Raw genomic sequence first — 19,924 nt, forward strand, 5'->3', positions numbered from 1 at the left:
GACCCACCCCCGGGGCGGGGCCGGCCTCCGGCCGTGACCCTGACCCCGCCCGCCGCCCGCGCCGTGCACCTGCGGGCCGGCCGCCGCGCCCTGGAGGTCCCCGGCCGGCCTGGATTTCTGGGCCCCATTTCCCCAAGGCCCAGGCGCTTCCTGGAGGGGGCTCACCCGCCGCAGCGCGGGAAGGGGGGACCCGTCTAGAAAAGGTCACTCGGGGAGGATTTCATGGCTGATAAATCATTGTTTCTACATTCCAACCCCCAAAGATGCTTGAAAAGCTTTCCCACTAACAGAATACATCATGGGCAAAAGGGGAACCAAAAGCAGAAGTGGGTCCCCCAAGCCTTGGTCTTATGACTTGACAGTGTCTCCCTCCCTCCCTCTTGCTCCTCCTGCGGGGCAGTCACCCGAGCAGGTCGGACCCAGCCTCCTTCCTCCTGGAAGGCAAGGCCCAGGCATTGGGTTCCAGGGGCCTCACGAGTGTCGGGTCTTCAAATGACCTTGCTTGGCTCTCCACTGAGTGAGTGGGCATTCGCGCCTTCCTGCGGCCCCTCCTCTGCCTGCGCCAAGCTGGCAATCCAGAATGGAAAGGCCCATGGGCTCCGTGCCGTTCCCAGGAGCAGCCTCGGGAGGGCTGAGAAGGCCCCGGGACCCCAGCAGTGCTGAGAGGCCGGTCTGGCAAAGACCCGGCCCCGCTTTACCAGTGCAGACATGTAGTCCTGCTCCTGCAGGGCCAAGGAAACACTCAAGCTTGAGCTGGGCATGGGGGGCGGGGGTGGAGTGGGGGGGCACTAAAGCCAGGCCGGCAGAGGTGGGTTTGTCCCATCAGGTGCCCCGGGCCTGGCCTCAGAGCCGTTTGCTCTGCTCTGGGTGTGAGACATGTGAGCAGACTTCCCCTTCCGCATCATGTCAGCTAAGGTGAGTCAGGTCACCCACGTGGGGAAGGAAGCCATGGCTGACCCTCTCATGTCCCCGGGGCGGGGGTTGTCTCCCTGAAAGGGGGACTTCTGGTCCCCACTGAAGAAGAAGCTAAAAGCCCATCATTGCTTAAGAACAGAGTGGTGACAACACCACAGGTGACACCCAGACTGTCACGTGACAGATATTGTTGCGGTGACAACACCACGGGTGACATATTGTTGCGGAGCCTCCTGGACCCCCAGACTGTCACGGTCCAGACTGGTGCAAAGGCCAACAAGGCAACGGAGGGAGGGGGGGGCTCACTCAGCACTTCCCCTGCAATGGCTGGGCTGTGAGGTCCGAGGCCACATCCCTAATATTGGGGGGAAATGTGCAGACTTACAAGTTTTTCCACCGCAGGGGCGGAGGGCGGGTCACCTGACGGCCGCTCAGGCATGAAGAGCATTCAGAGCTGAAGGCAGTTGACACCCTGCGGGCTCAAGAGAGACTTTTGCCCCTCCCCCAGCTCCACAGAAGGAGCTAAGTCAGGTCTTTCTCAGAATGAGGTCTTTCTCAGAGATCAACTTGATCTGAACGACCCATCTGTGGGGCAGGAGAGACGTCTAGTGACCAGACACCTGCTCTTCTTAGCGCCCTGTCGTCTCTCCAGTGCCGGACCCCTGTCCCCTTCCCCTGCATTAGGACGTCCCATTTGCCTTTGAATGGGGACAGAAATTCTTGCCCCCGACTCCGGACACAACTCACACAGCCACTGGGAGGACTGGCTGTTCTGAAGATGCCTTGGGTGCCCCCCACCCCCAGCCCTGCGCTCAGAAGGCCCCAGGCTCAGCACCGACGCTGGCCTGCCCCAGGCCCACATTCTCAGCCTGCTCCGGGCCCTGCAGATTCTTTGCTGGGCTTGACGGATCCCTAGGCCACTGCGGCCTGGGGTCAGACAGAAGGGTGGTCTTTAAAGGTTCCCTGACCCAGTGCCAGCATGAGACGTGGGTCCCCTCCCCTCGCCCCCGAATACCCAGCAATTCTCAGATACTAGCTGGCGGGCAGAGATTTCAGCGCAGTCCCGACGGTCCGGCTCCAGACCCCTCAGCGCCATCCTGCAAGACTGCCCCCACATCAGAGGCCGGTTGTGAGCCCCAGGTTATCACCTGTGACCAATCTATTACAGGCTGGGGGTTCCAAAGACCCCTTCCAAATTCACTTAATTTGCCAGAGCGGCTCACAGACCTTAGGGAGATACTCACACTTACCCTACTCACACTTACCGGAGTAGGAAGGATAAGAATCAACAGCCGCTGCACTAAGGCGAGGAAGGGGGAAGGGGTGTGGGGCCTCGAGGCCCTCTCCAGGGGCTCCTCCCCACCTCAGAGGAGGTTGAGGGGTTAAAGGGATCAGAAACTGTAACCCACTAACTACACAGTGGGCCCTCTGGGTTACCAGCGCCTGTCTCGGGTAGGGTACAAAGTAGCTTCTATCAATATGACAAAAGACAATTTGGGGCACCCTGGGGGCTCTGTGTGTTGAGCCTCAGACTCTTGATCTGAGCTTAGGGCTTAATCTCAGGGTCATGAGTTCAAGCCCCACCGGGCTCCAGGCTGGACATGGAGCCTGCTCAAGAACAAAGCAAACAGAGGCCCCCGGGCGGCTCGGTCATTGAGCGGCTGCCTTCGGCTCAGGTCATGGTCCTGGGATCCAGGGATCGAGCCCAGCATCGGGCTCCCTGCTCTGCGGGAAGCCTGCTTCTCCCTCTCCCACTCCCCCTGCTTGTGTTCCCTCTCTCACTGTGTGTCTCTCTCTGTCAAATAAATACAAAAAATCTTTAAAAACAAAAAACAAAACAAAACAAAAAAAACCACCAACCAACCAACCAACCAATAAAACACCCAAACCCCATCTCCCCATCTTTATCGCCCTTAACCACTTTCAAAACTCCAAGGGCTTAGGGACTTGCGAGCCATAAACTGTGGACAAAGACCAAATATGTATGAGAAATATATTGTGGTCATCTGAATGACCAAATAAGCATTTCTTATAAATCACGACATTGCAGGTAAGCAGGTCAGGAAGCATTCAACCCTTTAACAGGCAGGTGACGGGGAGGCAGGGAGGTTCTCAGACTGGTAATATGTGGGACCTCTGGAGCCCACGGGTGGTGGCTTACCAGGATCTTCCTGACACAGAAGCAACTCACACCTAGGAAGTGATGGAAAACAGGGCACCAGGAGGGGGAGGGAGTCCGGACTTTTAAAACCACAACTTTCAAGGCAAGAAGGAAGTGAGGTCTGATGTGATCACTCAGTGTCCACAGCCTCTGTGATGGCCCAGACCCAAGGACCACAGACTCTTTCTCCCTCTGAACTTGGCTGTGGTCCGTGGGAGCCTGTTGGCCTGGCTGACCGCTCTCGGAGCAGGCTGGCTGCGTCCCTTCGGGGGTTACGGGCACGGGGGGTGGATTCCTTTTAGCAGAGGTTCCTAAAAGTGTTCCATCAAGGGGATGACCATGGACACATCCCAACCCAAGTTTCGGCCCTTCAGATGCACGGAGGGCTGGCGGCCCAGCGCGCATGGCCCCGGGGCCCAAGTGAGGGCTCATAGACAAACTTGCAAGGTTCCTGGGGACCACGAGGACGGAAGGACGTGACAGGGAACCTGCTTGAACGAGCTGCCTCCAACCCCTGCCCCAGGCCCCAGTGGAGTCTACCTTCAGGCCCTGCTCTCCTCAGAGCAGAACCACCAGACTCCCCAGCCCAAGGGCATTTTGAAGATAATGACTTACCCTTTTCCTCTGGCTGCGGCTGGAGGAGGCTCAGGGCAGGGCCCCAAGCCCAGCTCATCTCCGAGGCCCACCCACCCCTCCGGGCCTGTGCCTGGCTCCTGGCGCTGCCCTCTCAGCTCCTCTAGGCCAGCAGCGACGCGTCTGGAGCGGCCTCGAGCAGACGTCCGAGAGCTCAGAGGCTCTCCCGAAACCATGACAAAGTTGTCTCTCTGGGCCATCGCCACGGAAAGTGCTGGACTTTTAAAACGAAAGAAAGAATATACGCGAAGGCTTTGAAACACACACACACAAGGGAGCTCAAGGTCTGTCTTCCTGGATATAACCGTGTCATCCCTGCTCCCTCGAGGGGCTTAAAGGCGGAGGTGATGACATTCTGGAAGACAGTCCGCGCTGGGAAATGTCTCTCCTCGTTTGATCCCTGGCACGACCCTGTGGAGGTGGGGCGGGAGGCTCGCACCCTGTTTGACGGGTGGGAAGACAGGCTCCAGGGACCTGCGGTCCGTGGACAGGAGGCCTGTGGGGGGCAGGTGTCAGTCCTTTTCTCTTCACCCCATAAAGTCTCCTGGCAAACGTGTGACCCAACGCCCCAACACAAAAGCCTATTCATTTCTAAAAATAAGGGTGATCTCCCCCCTCGTTGAGGTGAAGAGTCGCAGACCCCACGGTCAGACCAGGGCCGGCCCCTCTCTCACCCCGAAGAGGAAGAACACGGGGTGAGTTTTCATTTATTGCGGAGCTGCCTCCAAATCCTTTCTTTCCTCCATGTCGTCTGGCTCCCACCCGCCAAGCCGCACACATTTCCTATTATTCCACATTCCTGAGTTTGGCCACATCCTGGATAGCGCGTTTGTTTTGGTCGGCGCTGACAAGTCTGGCTTCGCGGGGCACCGTGGCTTCCTTGCCGCCGCCGGCCTCTCTCTAGCCGCGCTCCTGTCACTTCCCAGACGCCTTTGTGGCCGAGGCCTTTCCGTGGGGTAGTGAGGGGCACATGCAGCCTCTCCTGCCACTGTCCCTGAACGTCGTCATCACCACAGCCTCTCCCGGCTGCACACGTCTGCTTGGGAGGAGACATGGCTCCCTGGGGTCACATTTGAGGGGCTGACCCACAGCCACACCTTGAGAACGCCTCAGTCACAGCTGGGCAGGTCCCATATGGCCATCAGGAGCGGCCCATGACCAGAGGGGTCTGGGGCACTCACCGGGTCAGAACCGCTTGCTCTCTCCAGTCGGGTGATTGGCCGGTACTGGGTGAGCTCCCAGTTTGTGCTCGACCACTGTCCCAGGCCTGGGGACACAGCAGTGCTAAGTCCCACAGAGCAATGCTAGGGACAGACCACCCTCTGGGGAGTTTGGTCTGGGACAGTTTTTTTGGTTTGTATACATAATTATTTCATTATTGATTTACTATTACTGTTAATTTATTACATATTAAGATCGTATTTGGGGTTTATTGGGTTAAATGGCATATAACATATTTAAAAATAATTTCACCTGTTTCCCTGTTGCTTTTTTTATACTTATAGATATTTTTATTCTAGTCTAGTTTTTTAATTATTAACATATAATGTATTATTTGCCCCAGGGTTACCGGTCTGTGAATCATCAGGCTTACACAAGTCACAGCACTCACCATAGCACATGCCCTCCCCAGTGCGCATCACCCCACCACCCCATCCCTCCGTGCCCCCAGAAACCCTCAGTTTTTTTCGTGAGATTAAGAGTCTCTTACGGCTTGTCTCCCTCCCGATCCCATCTTGTTTCCTTTCTTCCCTCCTTACCTCCCACAACTACCCCCCCACCCCGTCTCTCATCTTCCTCCTATCAGAGAGATCATATGATAATTGTCTTTCTCTGATGGACTTATTTCACTCAGCATAACCCCCTCTAGTTCCATCCCTGTCATTGCAAATGGCAAGATTTCATTTGATGGACAGCTGCATAGTATTCCATTGTGTGTGTGTGTATACACCATATTTTCTTTTCTTTTTTTAAGATTGTATTTACTTGACAGAGCGAGAGAGCACAAGCAGGGGGAGTGGCAGAGGAAGAGGGAGAAGCAGGCTTCTCACTGAGCAGCGAGCCCGATGCGGTGCTTGAACCCAGGACCCTGGGATCACAACCTGAGCCGAAGGCAGATGCCCAACCGACCGAGCCACCCAGGCGCCCCATATACCACATCTTTCTCCATTCACCTGTTGAGGGACATCTGGGCTCTTTCCACAGCTGAGCTTTGGGGGACGTTACTGCTAGACACTGGGGTGCAGGTGTGTCAGGGACAGTTCTTATATATTTCCAAGGGGTTGGGATTGAATGATGAGGACATAGCCATGGAAAGTGCTGGACTTTTAAAACAAAAGGAAGAATGTATGTGAAGGCTTTGAAACACACACACAAGGGTAAGCATGATCGGCTGGAAGAAGCTGGTGGGGGGTTCAGCAGCGGAAGTGGCTGGCCAGCAGGTAGGCAGGGAAAGTCACCGGAGAGCAAACAGGACCCTAAACGTCCCTCCCAGACCTCGCAACTGTAGGGAACCACAGCTTGAAGCTTGACAATCCAGGCCACACTTCGCACACTGCCTGCCCTATTCTGCCCGCCTCTCTCTCCCTTCCTCCCTCGGGCAGGCCTGCATCTGGCTCTCCTTCGCCCCCTCTGTGTGTCCTTGACAGGTGTCTTCCTATCAGAAGTCTGAACAACCACACATCCGCTGTGGCAAGAGGGCGGAGAGGGTTGGTTTTATCGTGGTCACAGCTCGTTCCCCAGGAGGCAGTGGACAAGGTCTGATTTTTGTTTCATGCGATCCCGCTGGTGACCACAGGGAGGGACAAATGGAAGGAAGCCGGGTGAGCCGGGGGGGTGCTGGAGGGGCTCCCGCGGTCACAGACGGGAGAGCTGCTCCCAGAGGGGCCGGGAGAGTGGACAAGTGGGGCCACATACCTGGGCGATGGGGCTGGGCAACGGATGCACTTACAGACCAGAGGCGAGGAGGGCGGCGAGCTGAGCAGTCGGACACCTTGGACGTCCAGCTCGAGCCCGTCTGGTCAGCCCGCTTCTTGACTCCTCGGCGTGAACCTCTCAATGCCAGGGTCCGATGACCTGTGTTTGTCTCTGGTTCTCCCGTGTTATCCTGGGATCTGAGCTTGCCCTTTCTCTCCCCAAAACTTAGACTCTACTGCACGAAGGAAAGAGCCATCGCCTCACTCAAGAGCAGGCCCGAGGGGGCAGTGTGTGTGAGATGACCGAGAACTTGGCAAAGGCCAACTGGAAGGGGGTGGTTCTGTCCTGCACCGTGTCCCTGGGGTGCAAGGCCCAAACCCCCCACTCCTCCAAGGTCCCTCAAGCCCCCAAATAGTACTCAGCCAATATTTGTCAGGTAAACAGATGGATTTCTGAGACTTTACAACAGGGGTTTCTTGGACAAACACCGGGCTTCAAAAAGTATATATTTATGTTTGAGTTCAGCTCCAGGTAGTGAACCATTACTCTGCTTATCTCTGTTCCCGCCACAGCACATTGCTTATCAGGAGCTGCACACCTTGGGAGATGGCAGAGATGCGCTGGAAAAGGTTAATGCGTCCCATCACCGCGAGAATCACAGCCCTGCGCGGCGGCGGTGCGTACTTGAGCTTGTGCGCGTGCGCTCCTCCGGCAAACCGGAGATGCTGTCGCCTGGGACGTGGACTCTCGGTGTCCCCGCAGAGGGGGGCACAGCATTCACACATTGGCTGGGAAGGAGAGGAGAGCAGCCCAGCGGGTCCACGTCGTGGGGGTGGGACAGAGCACTGTGGCCGGGGGGCGGGGCTCTGACCTGCGTGTGGCCGGGCAGCTCTACTTAAGGGAAAACCAGCAACACCTTCCGAGGTCTTTGCTCCTGCACTTACTTATTCATCCTCCCAGAACTTTCTCGTACAGTAAGAGAACAGCGGGGCAGAGTACACGCGCGTAGAGCTCAGCTCAGCTGACGGTCTGCCCACACCCGCTGACTCACTCATAATGGCCCCTCAGATGTCAGTTTCTTGCTAAGACATTTGGAAAAATTTCTGCTTCTGAATCACAAGCAAACACTATAATTCAACAATCTTCTCTGAGTTATTCAAGGAACTTTGGTGCACTCAGAAGTAGAAGAATCAGGGGCGGTTGAAATCAATGAAATCTCTGAGTCCTCTGTTTTTCTCATAATTATATTTCATTTGCCCAGTGGAGGTGGGGGAGCTCCGTCTGACCACTGAGGGCCATCTCCTGGGGGAAGTCTGCAAGCGGCCGATTTCGGGTTTCTGGGTGACACTTGGTTTTTCCTTATCATCTTCCTTCTGTTCCCATAATAGAGCCAAGTGTCCTACAGGAAAAGGCTGGCTCCCACCGTCTTCTCAGAGACGGACGGCCACGGCCCGCCAGAAGAGATGGCGTTTCAGCAAAGGGTGAGCCTGGTTGTCCTTCTTCCTCATCCCGGTGTCCTCGTCGTGCGGCATCATGTCCACTCAGGGAAGCTCTCGCTCCTGCCCTCTGCCTTCGTGGGCCGTGCTCACGAAATCAGCCCTGAGCGCTCACTCCCAACCTGCCTCTGCCACGGTCCTTCCTCGTGGAGAGAAAAGGAGTTTCCCACTCATCACAGACGGCCGCCTCTGGTTCCCTGTTGCAGCTCAGGGTTGGGGTCGCCAGCCTGGCTGAGAACAGACCCTGGGGAAGGACGGTCTCTCAAGGGACAGTTTACCTGCGCCCCGGAAAGGGACCATTTCTCTGGGTCTAGGAAAGGCACGTACCTCCGGCACTGCCCTGGCTTGTGCTAAGTTGGGCGGGCAGAGGAGAGCTCCTTCCTGCGGAGAGCAGGTCCCTTGGTAAAGGAGGACAACGGACTAGAGATGGCGCGGACCCATTACTTGCCCCTCTGCTCTGTCCACACAGTTCCGATGCCCGAGCACAGCCCTCTGGGCCCTGACACACAGTAGGTTCCTAGGTATCCAGTGAATGGAGCTGCCCACACATCTGCTTCCATCCTGCAAAGCTGAAAAACACTGCCTGCAAAGGGGTATTGGGGACTAACCCCTGGCATGCTCTGTCTTCCCAGCAAGCTTGGGACTCAGGGCCATCATCCCATTAGACAGCTGGGAAAATTCAAGTTTCGGGAGGAAGTGGGCCTCCCTGAGTGGCTGGCGCTGCCAAGCCTCCTTGCCCAGACCTGTCCCGCCCTCACAGTGGCCAGCCACCCAGACCGAGTCAACATTGCCCGTGGAGCCCGGAATCAAAACAAACAGGGTTCCTCTCCTCTCTTCCCCCTCCACCTTTTTTTTTTCTTCTTTTTTGCCAACTGCCCCATTAACAGAAAAACCTTTTCAGCGCCCACCGGGACATCTGGCCCTTACCCTCCCTGAGCAAACTAAGATGACCAAGAGGAATGTGCTCCAGGGTGGAGGTTGGGCGGGGGGGCGGGGGGACCCCCAACACACTAGAACCCGCTCATACAGCAAAGAATGAACACAGGAAGGTCAAAAATGCCCCTTTCAGCAGCCCAGCCAGCTGCGGCTCCCGGTGAGAGCTCACGCGGTCGCCCCACCTGCAGTCCGTTCCCGACATCCAGCTTTCTTGGAACAGTTTATACCTTCAGCCTGGACCACCTCTTAGGGACCAGAGAAAAAAGTCCCCAGGCACCCTGCACACCCCCCCCCCCCGCCCCCCGCCACGTCAGGGCACACTCGTGAATAAATACATTCTTGGCTTTAAGAAAACTTGCCAACCTGAGCAAGGCTGCTCGGCCCGGCGCAGCTGCGGGTGCGCACCCAACAATCCCCCGAGGCCCTCTCCTGTATCGGGCGCTTTGGGGACGTAAAGGTGAAAGGACACGGGCAGCTCCCGGGCCTCAGGGAGCGAAGGCGTGAGGATTCGTAATTAGCAAACCCGGGAAGCCCCATGTGGTAGCTGTAAACTAGGTTCTAGCGCCAGCCCGGGGCTCCCACCCGGGATGCTGCTGCGGGCGAACCTGGGCTCGTGGGGCACAGCAGAGGGGCTGCCCTGGAGTTTGGCATCTGACAAGCCGGGGAATGGGGGTGGGTGGGAGGGCAGGTGAGGGGTCAGAGGGAAGAGCAAAAAGGCGGAGGTAGGGGTGGGTTGGGGGGGGTGACTGTCATGGAAGCGGAAAGGTTTATTCTGTGTATGTTATTTATTTAACTTGTGAAAAAAAATCCTGCTAGGTACATGCACATTTCTTCCTTTTGAATTGACACTTTCTTCTCTTTAAGGTGGTGGGGGGGGTGGCGTGGGGTTGGGGGTTTGGACCAGAAGCAGGTGTAATCATGTGGTCATTCAGATTGGAGAAGAAAAACATTCCAAACTCAGAGATGTTGCAAGAGTCTCAGCCTTGCACTGTGTTTGCAAAGATGCACCAATTGTTAACATTTTGCCGCATTCGCTTACCCTGCCTCTCCACATTCATCACATCGTTACTGCTCTTGCCCAACGGTTGGCCAGCGAGCCGCGGGCAAGGGGACTTTTGACCCTGAATATTTCCTACTATCTCTTGAAAACAAGAATTTCCACTTGTGTAGCCCAGCCATGATCAAATTCAGGAAATACGATGTGGATACAATGTGATTATTTAATCCACAAAACCTATACTCAAATTTCGCAGCTGTCTTGGTCATGTCCCATGCAACAACTCCTACCCTGGTTGTGTCCCCGACCCAGGGTCACGTGGAGCTCTTGTTCTGCATGTGGCCCATGAGGTCACTGGACAGTGGACAGGAGCAGCCCTGGGCTGGCGCCCACGGGACAAAGTCCTTCCTCCCCACGTTGGTTTTCTCCTGCAGGGAACACTCCAGCGCCTTTCTCTCTCTGCCTGAACTCCTTTGGGAAAAGTGGAGGCTCTTTTCCAGTAAAAAGGCTACTACTACAGAGCACTTAGTGACTTTCTGGGCCTGATCACTGACCTCCCATCCTGGGCCTCACCAGGCCTGTGGGAAAGTGCACCGGGTTTAGGAGCTGCCTGTCATTCACGGGGATGATGGGCAGCGCGGACCTCTCAGCCGCCATCACCCGTCCGTTCGGTCAGAGTCAGGGGGAGCACCCAGGGACTCAGGTCCGAGTGCCTTTGAACCCACACCCTGGGGGCCCATGTCCCCATCAGTCTCCTTCATTTCCATATCCCTGGCTTCCAGTGTGTGCTCGGCACACGGCAGGTCCCTATCTGGAGCTGTTCTGAGGGTGGGGGCCCAGGGAGCTTGGCAAACACTGGAGAGAGGCTTGGAGAAGCCTGTTGGGGTGGCGGCCCGCTGTCCCGGGGCTTCCGGGAAGAGGTCCTGGCCTGGGCAGAAACTCTGTTTCTGGAAGAGCAGAATTGGCACATAGGGCAGGGAGAGAGCCACGGTGGTGCGAAGGTGCATGCAGGTGGCTCCAAACCTGTGGGCGGCCCAGAGTGGAGGCATCGGGGGCTCTGACGACACCGGCTTTCTGAGGAGCAAAGTGCGGGAAAGGGGCTGGAGGGGAAGTGTGGGGCCGCTTTGGGAAAGTCCTTGATGGTGAGACATGGACTTGAGATTCTGTCTCTTGACAGTTTTCTTTCCAAAGGCTGAAGAATCACACGTGCCTTTACAACTTTGGCCAAGTTCAAAGGAAGCGTTCTCTCATTACCATTTTACTATTATAAATACTAATTATTTTTTTCCTATTAACATGAAAGTAGACAACATAAAAATAAAAATTGTCCACCCATGTTCGCCCAAAGGACAGCTCCGTGCTGCCAGTGACCGTGAGACCCCCCCTCAGGAAACAGAGCTGAAGACACGGGAGCCATGGCCGGGTCTAAAGTGGGAGGGATGTCTCACAGGCTGTGTGACTAGGAGGTCACTTCATGCTTTGGAATGTCATGGCCTCATCCGTCACGCAGGGGGTTTAGACAGAGGATTCCTAAGAATACAACTGGCTGGCTCAGGGAGAGCCCTCTGGAGGTGGTCCTGTCACCCCATGAGCTGGGAGCTGTGGCTTGGTTGTCACGCCACAAGCCCCATCATCTGGGAGTCTCGAGCCGGTGCTGGAGCCCAGAGTCTGCCACAGCCTGGCCCGCACCTGGTGTGAGACCTCCAGGCTCTGTGCATAAAGGCAGTCTTCGGTCTTGAAGTCTAGGAAGTGACTAGGCAATAATCTGTATTGGGAAAGGAAGAGACACCCCCTTCACCAGGGTGACGGGCAGAGAGCATAAGAGAGTAGAGGCTGGGCCTCTGGGTGGTGGACACACCCTTGGGTCAGTTACACTGGGGCCAGCTTGCTCAGCTGGTCCCATCACTGCAGTGACCAGAGTCGAGTTGGGCTCCCACCGGCCAAGGGCGGCTCTCCCAGAGACTGACGGTTTGTGAAGACCTTACACTTGGACGCAAGGATGCGTGAAATTGTACATATTCAGATCGGCCAGTGCGGGAACCAGATTGGAGCCAAGGTAAGGAAAGTTTGATTACTAGGACTAGCTTTCTTAAGGTCCCTGGGGGTAGCCAACTAAGAACACATCCGCAGTCAGCAGGGAGGGCAGCCAGCCCAGGAGATCACATGCACTTGCTGAACACTTGGCTTTGTTGACCGATGGCCACGGTGAAGGAGACGCAGGAGGTAGCACAGGCTACAAGGGTTAACTGAATTCATGTCAATTTTACCGCCACGCCACTTAGGCCACGTCTGGGGGAGCCTTGCTTACTTTCACAACCTTAGCAACGAACGTTCATATCTAAAGGTGGTAGTTTGTCCCAAAACAGTTTCCTAAAGTTTGTTGGGCAACTTTTTTTAAAAAAATATTTTATTTATTTATTTGACAGAGAGAGATCACAAGTAGGCAGAGAGGCAGGCAGAGAGAGAGAGAGAGAGAGAGAGAGAGAGAGAGGAGGAAGCAGACTCTCTGCTGAGCAGAGAGCCCGATGTGGGGCTCGATCCCAGGACCCTGGGATCATGACCTGAGCCACCCAGGCACCCCTACTGGGCAACTTTTTACATGATATCGCTGAGATGCCTTTCCATCCCCTCCCTTGTTTGTGTTACAAAGTTTGAAGAGATCCACATCTGTCCCACTCAGTAAGCTATCAGAGACGAAAGAGCTAACCCTAAACGTTTTAGGGTGTAGTTGTCAAAATAATGAAAATGAGCTCTCTGGAATATATATGAGTGTGTCTCCTCCCCACCCAAATTTTTGTACATGGTGCCGGATTCAGTGGCTGACACTGAGAGATGACACAGCCCAACAGATCTCCTACCCAAATGTCAACCCTAGTTTTACATACTTGTACTGCGTTAACAGCCATCTGATGGTTCCCTTTGCCATTTCAAAATTACTTTCACTAGTAGGAACAGCATTAAAAATGCAGTTGCACTGGGGCGCCCGGGGGGCTCAGTTGGTGAGCATCTGGCTCTGGGTTTTGACTCACGTCATGATCTCATGGGTCATGAGATGGAGCCCTATGTGGGGCTCTGCGCTCGGCAGGGAATCTGCTTGAAACCTTCTTTCCCTCTGCCCCCTCCGACTCTCACTCTCTAAAGTAAATAAATACAAACAAACAAATAAATAAATCTTTAAAAAGTTTTAATTGCGTTAAATTTCATTAAAGTTAAAGTTAACAGTTAAATTTTTTTAAAGTTTTTTTTTTTTTTTAAGATTTAATTTACTTATTTGACAGAAAGAGATCACAAGTAGGCAGAGAGAGAAGAGGGAGCAGACTCCCTGCTGAGCAGAGAGCCCGACGTGGGGCTCGATCCCAGGACCCTGGGATCACGACCTGAACTGAGGGCAGAGTCTTTAACCCACTGAGCCACCCAGGCACCCCAATAGTTAAGTCTTTAAAAAATTAAATTTTAAAAATTGTGGTGAAACTACAGCTTACAGTTCATCGTCTTCATCATTTTTTAGCATATAGTTCAACACTGTTAAGTATCTTCACAATGTTCTGCATCCAGTCTCCAAAATGCCTTTCCTTTTACAAAATTGAAACTGTCCCCATTAAATAGTAATCCTCCATTCCCCCCGACACACATAGCCCTTAGCACCCATCCTTCTACTGTCTAAGAATTTGAATTTTTAAAAAATTTATTTACTTATTTAGAGAGTATGAGTGGAAGTTGGGGCTGTGGGGGGAAAGGCAGAGGGAGAGAGAAACTCCAGCAGGCTCCACGTCCAGCCCAGAGCCCCACACGGGGCTCTGTCCCATGACCCCAAGATCATGACCTGAGCCCAAATCAACAGTCAAATGCCCAACCTACTTAGCCACCCAGGGACCCCCGAATCTGAACTCTCCTAGGGGCCTCATAGAAGTGACATCACACAGTGTCTGCCCTTCTATGTCTGGCTTGTGTCACTGAGCATCACGTCCTCAGGGCTCAGCCACACCACGGCCTGTGTCCAGATGCCCGTCCTTTTCACGGCTGAGTAACAGTCCATTGCGAGGAGAGGCCACACTTTGTCTATCCGCGCATCTGTCAGTGGACACGTGGGTTGTTCCAACTTTCAGCTACTGGGAATAAGGCAGCTTTGAAAAACTAGTCTAAAAAACTAAAACGAGGTGTTTAAGACCTGGGGCAAAGAATATCACTGCTTGAAAAGAAGTTGCTGTCTTTCTGTGCTGCGGTGACGAGATGTTCCTAAGTGGAACACAGCGCAAAGCGGGGGGCAGCAGCCCCGGCACTCTGAAGTGGGGAGATAATCTGGAGGAGGCGCGGGCCAGGAAGTGCAGCGTCCAGATAGGCTCTTAGCTTTTCCTCCGGCATCCTGTTGTCTGGTCCTGAGAGCCCTGGTGACTTATTATTTGGGGCCCTAAGAACTGTGAGAGACATTCAGTTTGCAGTGTTAGAGAACTTATTTGTTCTTTATTTTAAAAAAAAGATTTTATTTATTCACTTGATAGAAGACGCAGTGAGAGAGGCAACACAAGCGTGGGGAGTGGGAGAGGTGCGGAGCAGGGAGCCCGATGCGGGGCTCGATCTCAGGACCCTGGGATCAAGACCTGAGCTGAAGGCAGACATTTAACAACTGAAACACGCAGGCGCCCCAAATTTATTTATTCTTTCAGATCCTGAACAGTGCTGGTAATTTTCTATAAAATAGAGTCTGGTTAACGAGACCATGGCCAGAGCAGGGCCATCACTTCTAAGATATGGCTGGGAAAACACCCTGGGGGATTTTAACATAAATGAATATATTTTCATTGCACTTGAATATGTCCTTCTCTAGGGCAATGAAAGGGGCCATCTCAGAAACTGTTTCCATGCTAAGAGCTCTGCACACCGCTATATTAATAAATACTGTATGTGTGATTAAAATTGTCATATGTTTCAAACAGTTGGAAGAGCTGTGTATCATCTGGACTTGTGTGCCAACCTGATCATGAAAAACGCACATGGCTAAAACCTGGGCCCGGATGTCCTAGTTATTATGGGCTTTTTGGAAAACTGCATGAAAATAAATCCCCAAGTGAAGGAGTTATTATTGTGAGATCAGATAAGAATTCAGCCTGTTTTCATTTAATGGGATCTATACTTTACTAGCTTGAAGCACTAGAAGGTGAAATTAGAGATACCCGGTCTGATGTGAGCTGTAAAACGACAGCTTTAATGTCTACCACGGCCTCCATTTAGTAGGAGCAAAATCCAATTTAATATTTGAAGTGTTGGCATTTTATTTAAGGCGTTCAGGTAGGTATAAAACACAGTCTTCATGTTCACGTTTAGTGGCAGCCAGAGCAAGTTACCCCGCGGAGCGGGCACTGACAAATCGGGCTTGAAGGCACGTCTGGGGAAGGGGAGGTCAGAGGGACCCCTCCGGGCAGGCCCGGCAGCCCTCCCTGCCTGTCGCTCCCGTCAATCCGCTGGCTCACGGGTCCCCTCCTGCCCCTTTCTGGGGTCCCTCCGGACACGGACCTCCCCTCCTGCTGCTTTCAGTTCTGGGAGGTGATTGGCGAGGAGCACGGGATCGACGTGGCCGGGAGCTACTGCGGGGACTGTGCTTTGCAGCTGGAGAGGATCAGCGTGTACTACAACGAGGCCCATGGTAGGACGCGGTGCTCTGCCGGCCCCGGGAGCCCAGGCGGGGTGAGGTCCAGGAGGCATAGCGGGATCCTAAGACGGGCGGGTCCTCGGGCCGGTGTGGGGCAAGGGTCCGGGGAAGAAGGCACGGAGTGGTTTAGACACATGTCTTAACCCCCGCTGCCCAAGCACCAACCTTCCTTTTGGATGACAATCTTGAATGAAAACCGGCATCACTCCGAGCAGAGGCAGGATCTCGGTCATTGGCGAGACAACACGGCAGCATTGAAAATGATGGATAACGTATTTCCAAAGTATCTTATAGATCTGTGCACTGGTTGGGGTCGAGGGTATTACTTCAGATGTCTTTCTTCTAGAAATAGCTTTCTCCCGACAGGGATCATAAGGTTCTGTTTTGATGAAACATTAACTTCTAGAAAAACACCGGCTTGCTGACTTCTTCCTACTTTTCTACACAGGTAAGAAGTATGTGCCGCGGGCGCTGCTGGTGGACCTGGAGCCCGGGACGATGGACAGCATCCGATCCAGCAAACTGGGAGCTCTCTTCCATCCGGACAGCTTCATCTACGGTAGGCTGTCCCGGCGGGGGTGCCCCGGGGGGAGGGGCGGGGGCCTCCTAGGGGTGCCCCCCTTCCCCCGCCCCCACCAGCCCGGTAAGCGGCCTCCCTCGGCGCAGGTAACTCTGGGGCCGGCAACAACTGGGCGAAAGGCCACTACACGGAGGGCGCCGAGCTGGCCGAGCGCGTGCTGGACGCCGTGCGCAGCGCCAGCGAGGCCTGCGACTGCCTGCAGGGCTTCCAGCTGGTGCACTCGCTGGGCGGCGGCACGGGCTCCGGGATGGGCACGCTGCTGCTGGGCCGGATCCGCGAGGACTTCCCCGACCGCATCGTGAACGCCTTCAGCGTGCTGCCGTCGCCCAAGGTGTCCGACACGGTGGTGGAGCCCTACAACGCCGCGCTGTCCCTGCCGCCGCTGGCGCAGCACGCCGACGCCTGCTTCTGCATCGACAACGAGGCGCTCTACGACATCTGCCTGCGCACGCTCAAGCTGGCCGCGCCCAGCTACGGCGACCTCAACCACCTGGTGTCCCTGACCATGAGCGGCGTCACCACGTCGCTGCGCTTCCCGGGCCAGCTCAACGCCGACCTGCGCAAGCTGGCCGTGAACATGGTGCCCTTCCCGCGCCTGCACTTCTTCACGCCCGGCTTCGCGCCGCTCACCAGCCGCGGCGGCCGGCAGTACCGCGCGCTCACCGTGGCCGAGCTCACGCAGCAGGTGTTCGACGCGCGCAACGCCATGGCCGCCTGCGACCCGCGCCGCGGCCGCTACCTGACCGTGGCCTGCATCTTCCGCGGCCGCATGTCCACCAGGGAGGTGGACGAGCAGATGCTCGGCGTGCAGACGCGGCACAGCGGCTGCTTTGTGGAGTGGATCCCCAACAACGTCAAGGTGGCCGTGTGCGACATCCCGCCCCCGGGGCTGAGCATGGCCGCCACGTTCATCGGCAACAGCACGGCGGTGCAGGAGCTGCTGGGCCGCGTGGCGGAGCGCTTCTCGGCCATGTTCCGGCGGAGGGCGTTCGTGCACTGGTACACCAGCGAGGGCATGGACGTGGGCGAGTTCGCCGAGGCCGAGAGCGACATCCGCGACCTGGTGTCGGAGTACCAGCAACTGCAGGACGCCAGCGCCGGTCCGGAGGACGACGGGGAGCTCGCGGGGGAGGCGGAGATGGAGCCGGAAGATGCGCCGCACGAGCCTCGCGGGGCCCTGTGAGGTCGGCAGCGGCCCCGGCCCGCGGGCTCCCCACGGGGTGCACCGCGAACACCCGGTGTCCCGGGGTCGCACGCACGCGGGGCGCAGGGACCGGACCCGGGAGGGAGCTGGGGGCGCTGGGGGCCTTCAGGCATTCGCTAACCTTCAAAGACTTCGCTATGCGCTGCACGCTCTACTAACTGGTTTTTTTAATTAGCAAAATGCGTATATATCGAAGCACAGCGCCTTAGTTTAGCGGAGCTGCTCCGGCAGTTACTGCGCGCCCAGCGCTGTGCGTGGCATCAAGAGGACGTGGGTGCAGGGTGCAAGCCGCCGTGCTGCCGCACTCTCCACCCTCTCCTGCCGCTGAGCACCCTGGCACCTTCGCTGAGTCATTCCCCAGCTTCCGTCGAGTGCGCTGCCCAGCATCCCACCTCCCCGTGCTGGCTGGCCTCCTGAGAGCCAGGTGACTGAGTGGTACCTGGGGAGGTGTGCGGCCGAGGCAAGTGAGAGTCAGCAGCCACTAGTGAATCGTGTAGACCTTGTGGGCACGTCAGCGAACTAACTGGAAAGGGAAAAGGAGTTGGAAAAAGAAAAAGTGGCAGTACTTTTCACCAAAATACCTGGCCACCCCTGCCCCCACCCATGATGCCCTAAAGTCACCAAGCCTGATCCTCTGCTCTTTATTTCTGAATAGCCAGCTTTTAACATAGACGTTTGCGTACTGTAGATACTGTTTCTAAAGGGTGTTGGATTCTGGGAATTCATTAATCACCATTTTCAGTTTTCCTTGTAGACTCTTTCAAAATGCCCTTTTCACTTTCATTCATAAACACCTGGAAGCACTGGGTAGCCTCAGCTCTTTGGGAAAGGGCACTGGTGCGCTGGGCAACGATTCGCATGCAGAGATTCCGCGGCCACCGCAGTGCCGCAGTGTCCTTCCTCCTCACGGAGGACGCTGTCTCATTAGGGAGCTTTTACAATTCAAATTAATTTGCAGAAGTTGCCATAAATGTTCGCATGATGACACAGCTTTGACCATTACCCGAGTTTAATCTGCTCACATTACGACAGGACCAGATACACAGGAGTGTAATCAAATCGTCCATAACTTTCTAATTACGGTTTACCTATTTCTGACATACGCACAGCCATGCCTTCCAGGGCCATAAGAGTCTTAATGGCCTTCTAGAATTACCATTGATCCGTGGGCAGCCGGCAATGGGAAGAGGGTCTGACCCTCCCTACAGGAAATATTTACTTGCGGGCAACTAGGTGCTCGTCTCCCGGATTCGGGTTTGTAATCTGCAGCAAGGAAGCAGGACGATGGAGACACTGGCTGCTCATTCGAGAAACGTCACGCCACGTGTGCATGGTGTGAAGTGACGAAAATACATAGAGACAAAACGAGGTCCTGCTGTCGGCATCGTGACATGCCTTCTATTTACACTTTAGAAAAAAGTTTTAAACAGTTTTTTCTTGTGGCTCAAGCACTAAAAGCAAAAGATTTATTAAGAAAATGTAACTATATACTCAGTTTGAAGTTCATAATTTCTCAAAAGCTAAAAAGACTTATGACCTTTGATGTTATAAGAATTTACACACGCTTCCTCTAGCACTTTCCTTCTCAAATCTAAAAAGGCAATCAAATGGATACAAGGAAGGATACAGATGTAAATTAAAAAAACCCAGCTGATTTATATTGCTGTCAAGATTTTTGTTTGCTCAATAGTAATCATTAAAGTACAAGGAAATTCAATTTTAAATGGCTAAATTGCTTTATTTCAGACCAAATAAATTCCTTTTCTTGGAGCCTAACAACCCAGACTGATTAATTTGAGTAGTTAAAAATATTTCAAAATGTATCTCACCATCCTACTCTTTTGTATGGTAGAAGTAGAACGCACACACACAAACAAAAAAACCCACTAGAAACCAAGAGAAATCTGTCCCCTCAGATTTTGAGCCTATTCCTTTAGCGGTATGGTTGCCATGGTGACACTGGTCTCAGTGACACGGGATCAGAATCTCAGAGCTTGTCCAGTTCCTTCACTTCACACACAAGGACCCTGCACGAGCAGAGATTAATAATCCCTCAAAAATCACCCAACTAGTTAGTGCAATACCCAGAGCCGGGTCTGGTCAGGGTCCCCTGGTCGTGTCTGGACACAGTAGTCTTGCCAGGTGACCAGAAGGCCTCGTTACTGGGAAGTTTACTTTCTCCCAGTATCAGTTCGGGATTTTTAAGCAGAGAGAGAGGCTCAAACCATCTCTGCTGGGCAGTGAACGTGCCTTTTATTTAGCTGCTGTACCCTTTCCCCATCACCAGCCGTGGCCCTAAGTCTCACCTTAATTACCCGATCTGCCGTCCGTGACTTCTCTCTAGTTACCAGCTGCAAAGAATTCAGCCCTTTGCCCATCAGCTTTGTTCGTCTATGAAAAAGGCCTGACAGCCTTGAGATTCATCGATTCCTATCCCTG

At 54.5% G+C, this 19,924-nt stretch overlaps 1 protein-coding gene across 1 annotated transcript; it reads left to right on the forward strand.

Moving 5' to 3' along the window:
- Window positions 1-11,866: 11,866 nt before the first annotated feature.
- Window positions 11,867-19,202, forward strand: TUBB1 (tubulin beta 1 class VI). The gene is made up of 4 exons (XM_082742982.1): window positions 11,867-12,110; window positions 15,587-15,695; window positions 16,150-16,260; window positions 16,368-19,202. Exons 1-4 carry the CDS (start codon window positions 12,054-12,056, stop codon window positions 17,462-17,464), a joined length of 1,374 nt encoding a protein of 457 aa, XP_082599108.1. The 5' UTR covers window positions 11,867-12,053; the 3' UTR covers window positions 17,465-19,202.
- Window positions 19,203-19,924: the final 722 nt, after the last annotated feature.

This window comes from Mustela nivalis (genome assembly GCF_964662115.1).
Source record: "Mustela nivalis genome assembly, chromosome: 8".
In the NCBI taxonomy this organism is placed as follows: domain Eukaryota; kingdom Metazoa; phylum Chordata; class Mammalia; order Carnivora; family Mustelidae; genus Mustela; species Mustela nivalis.

Coding starts and splice junctions, on each gene's coding strand:
- TUBB1 (XM_082742982.1), top strand. CDS start 12,054: ATGCGTGAAATTGTACATATTCAGATCGGCCAGTGCGGGAACCAGATT. Junction 12,111..15,586: donor GGAACCAGATTGGAGCCAAG/GTAAGGAAAGTT, acceptor TGCTGCTTTCAG/TTCTGGGAGGTGATTGGCGA. Junction 15,696..16,149: donor GTACTACAACGAGGCCCATG/GTAGGACGCGGT, acceptor TTTTCTACACAG/GTAAGAAGTATGTGCCGCGG.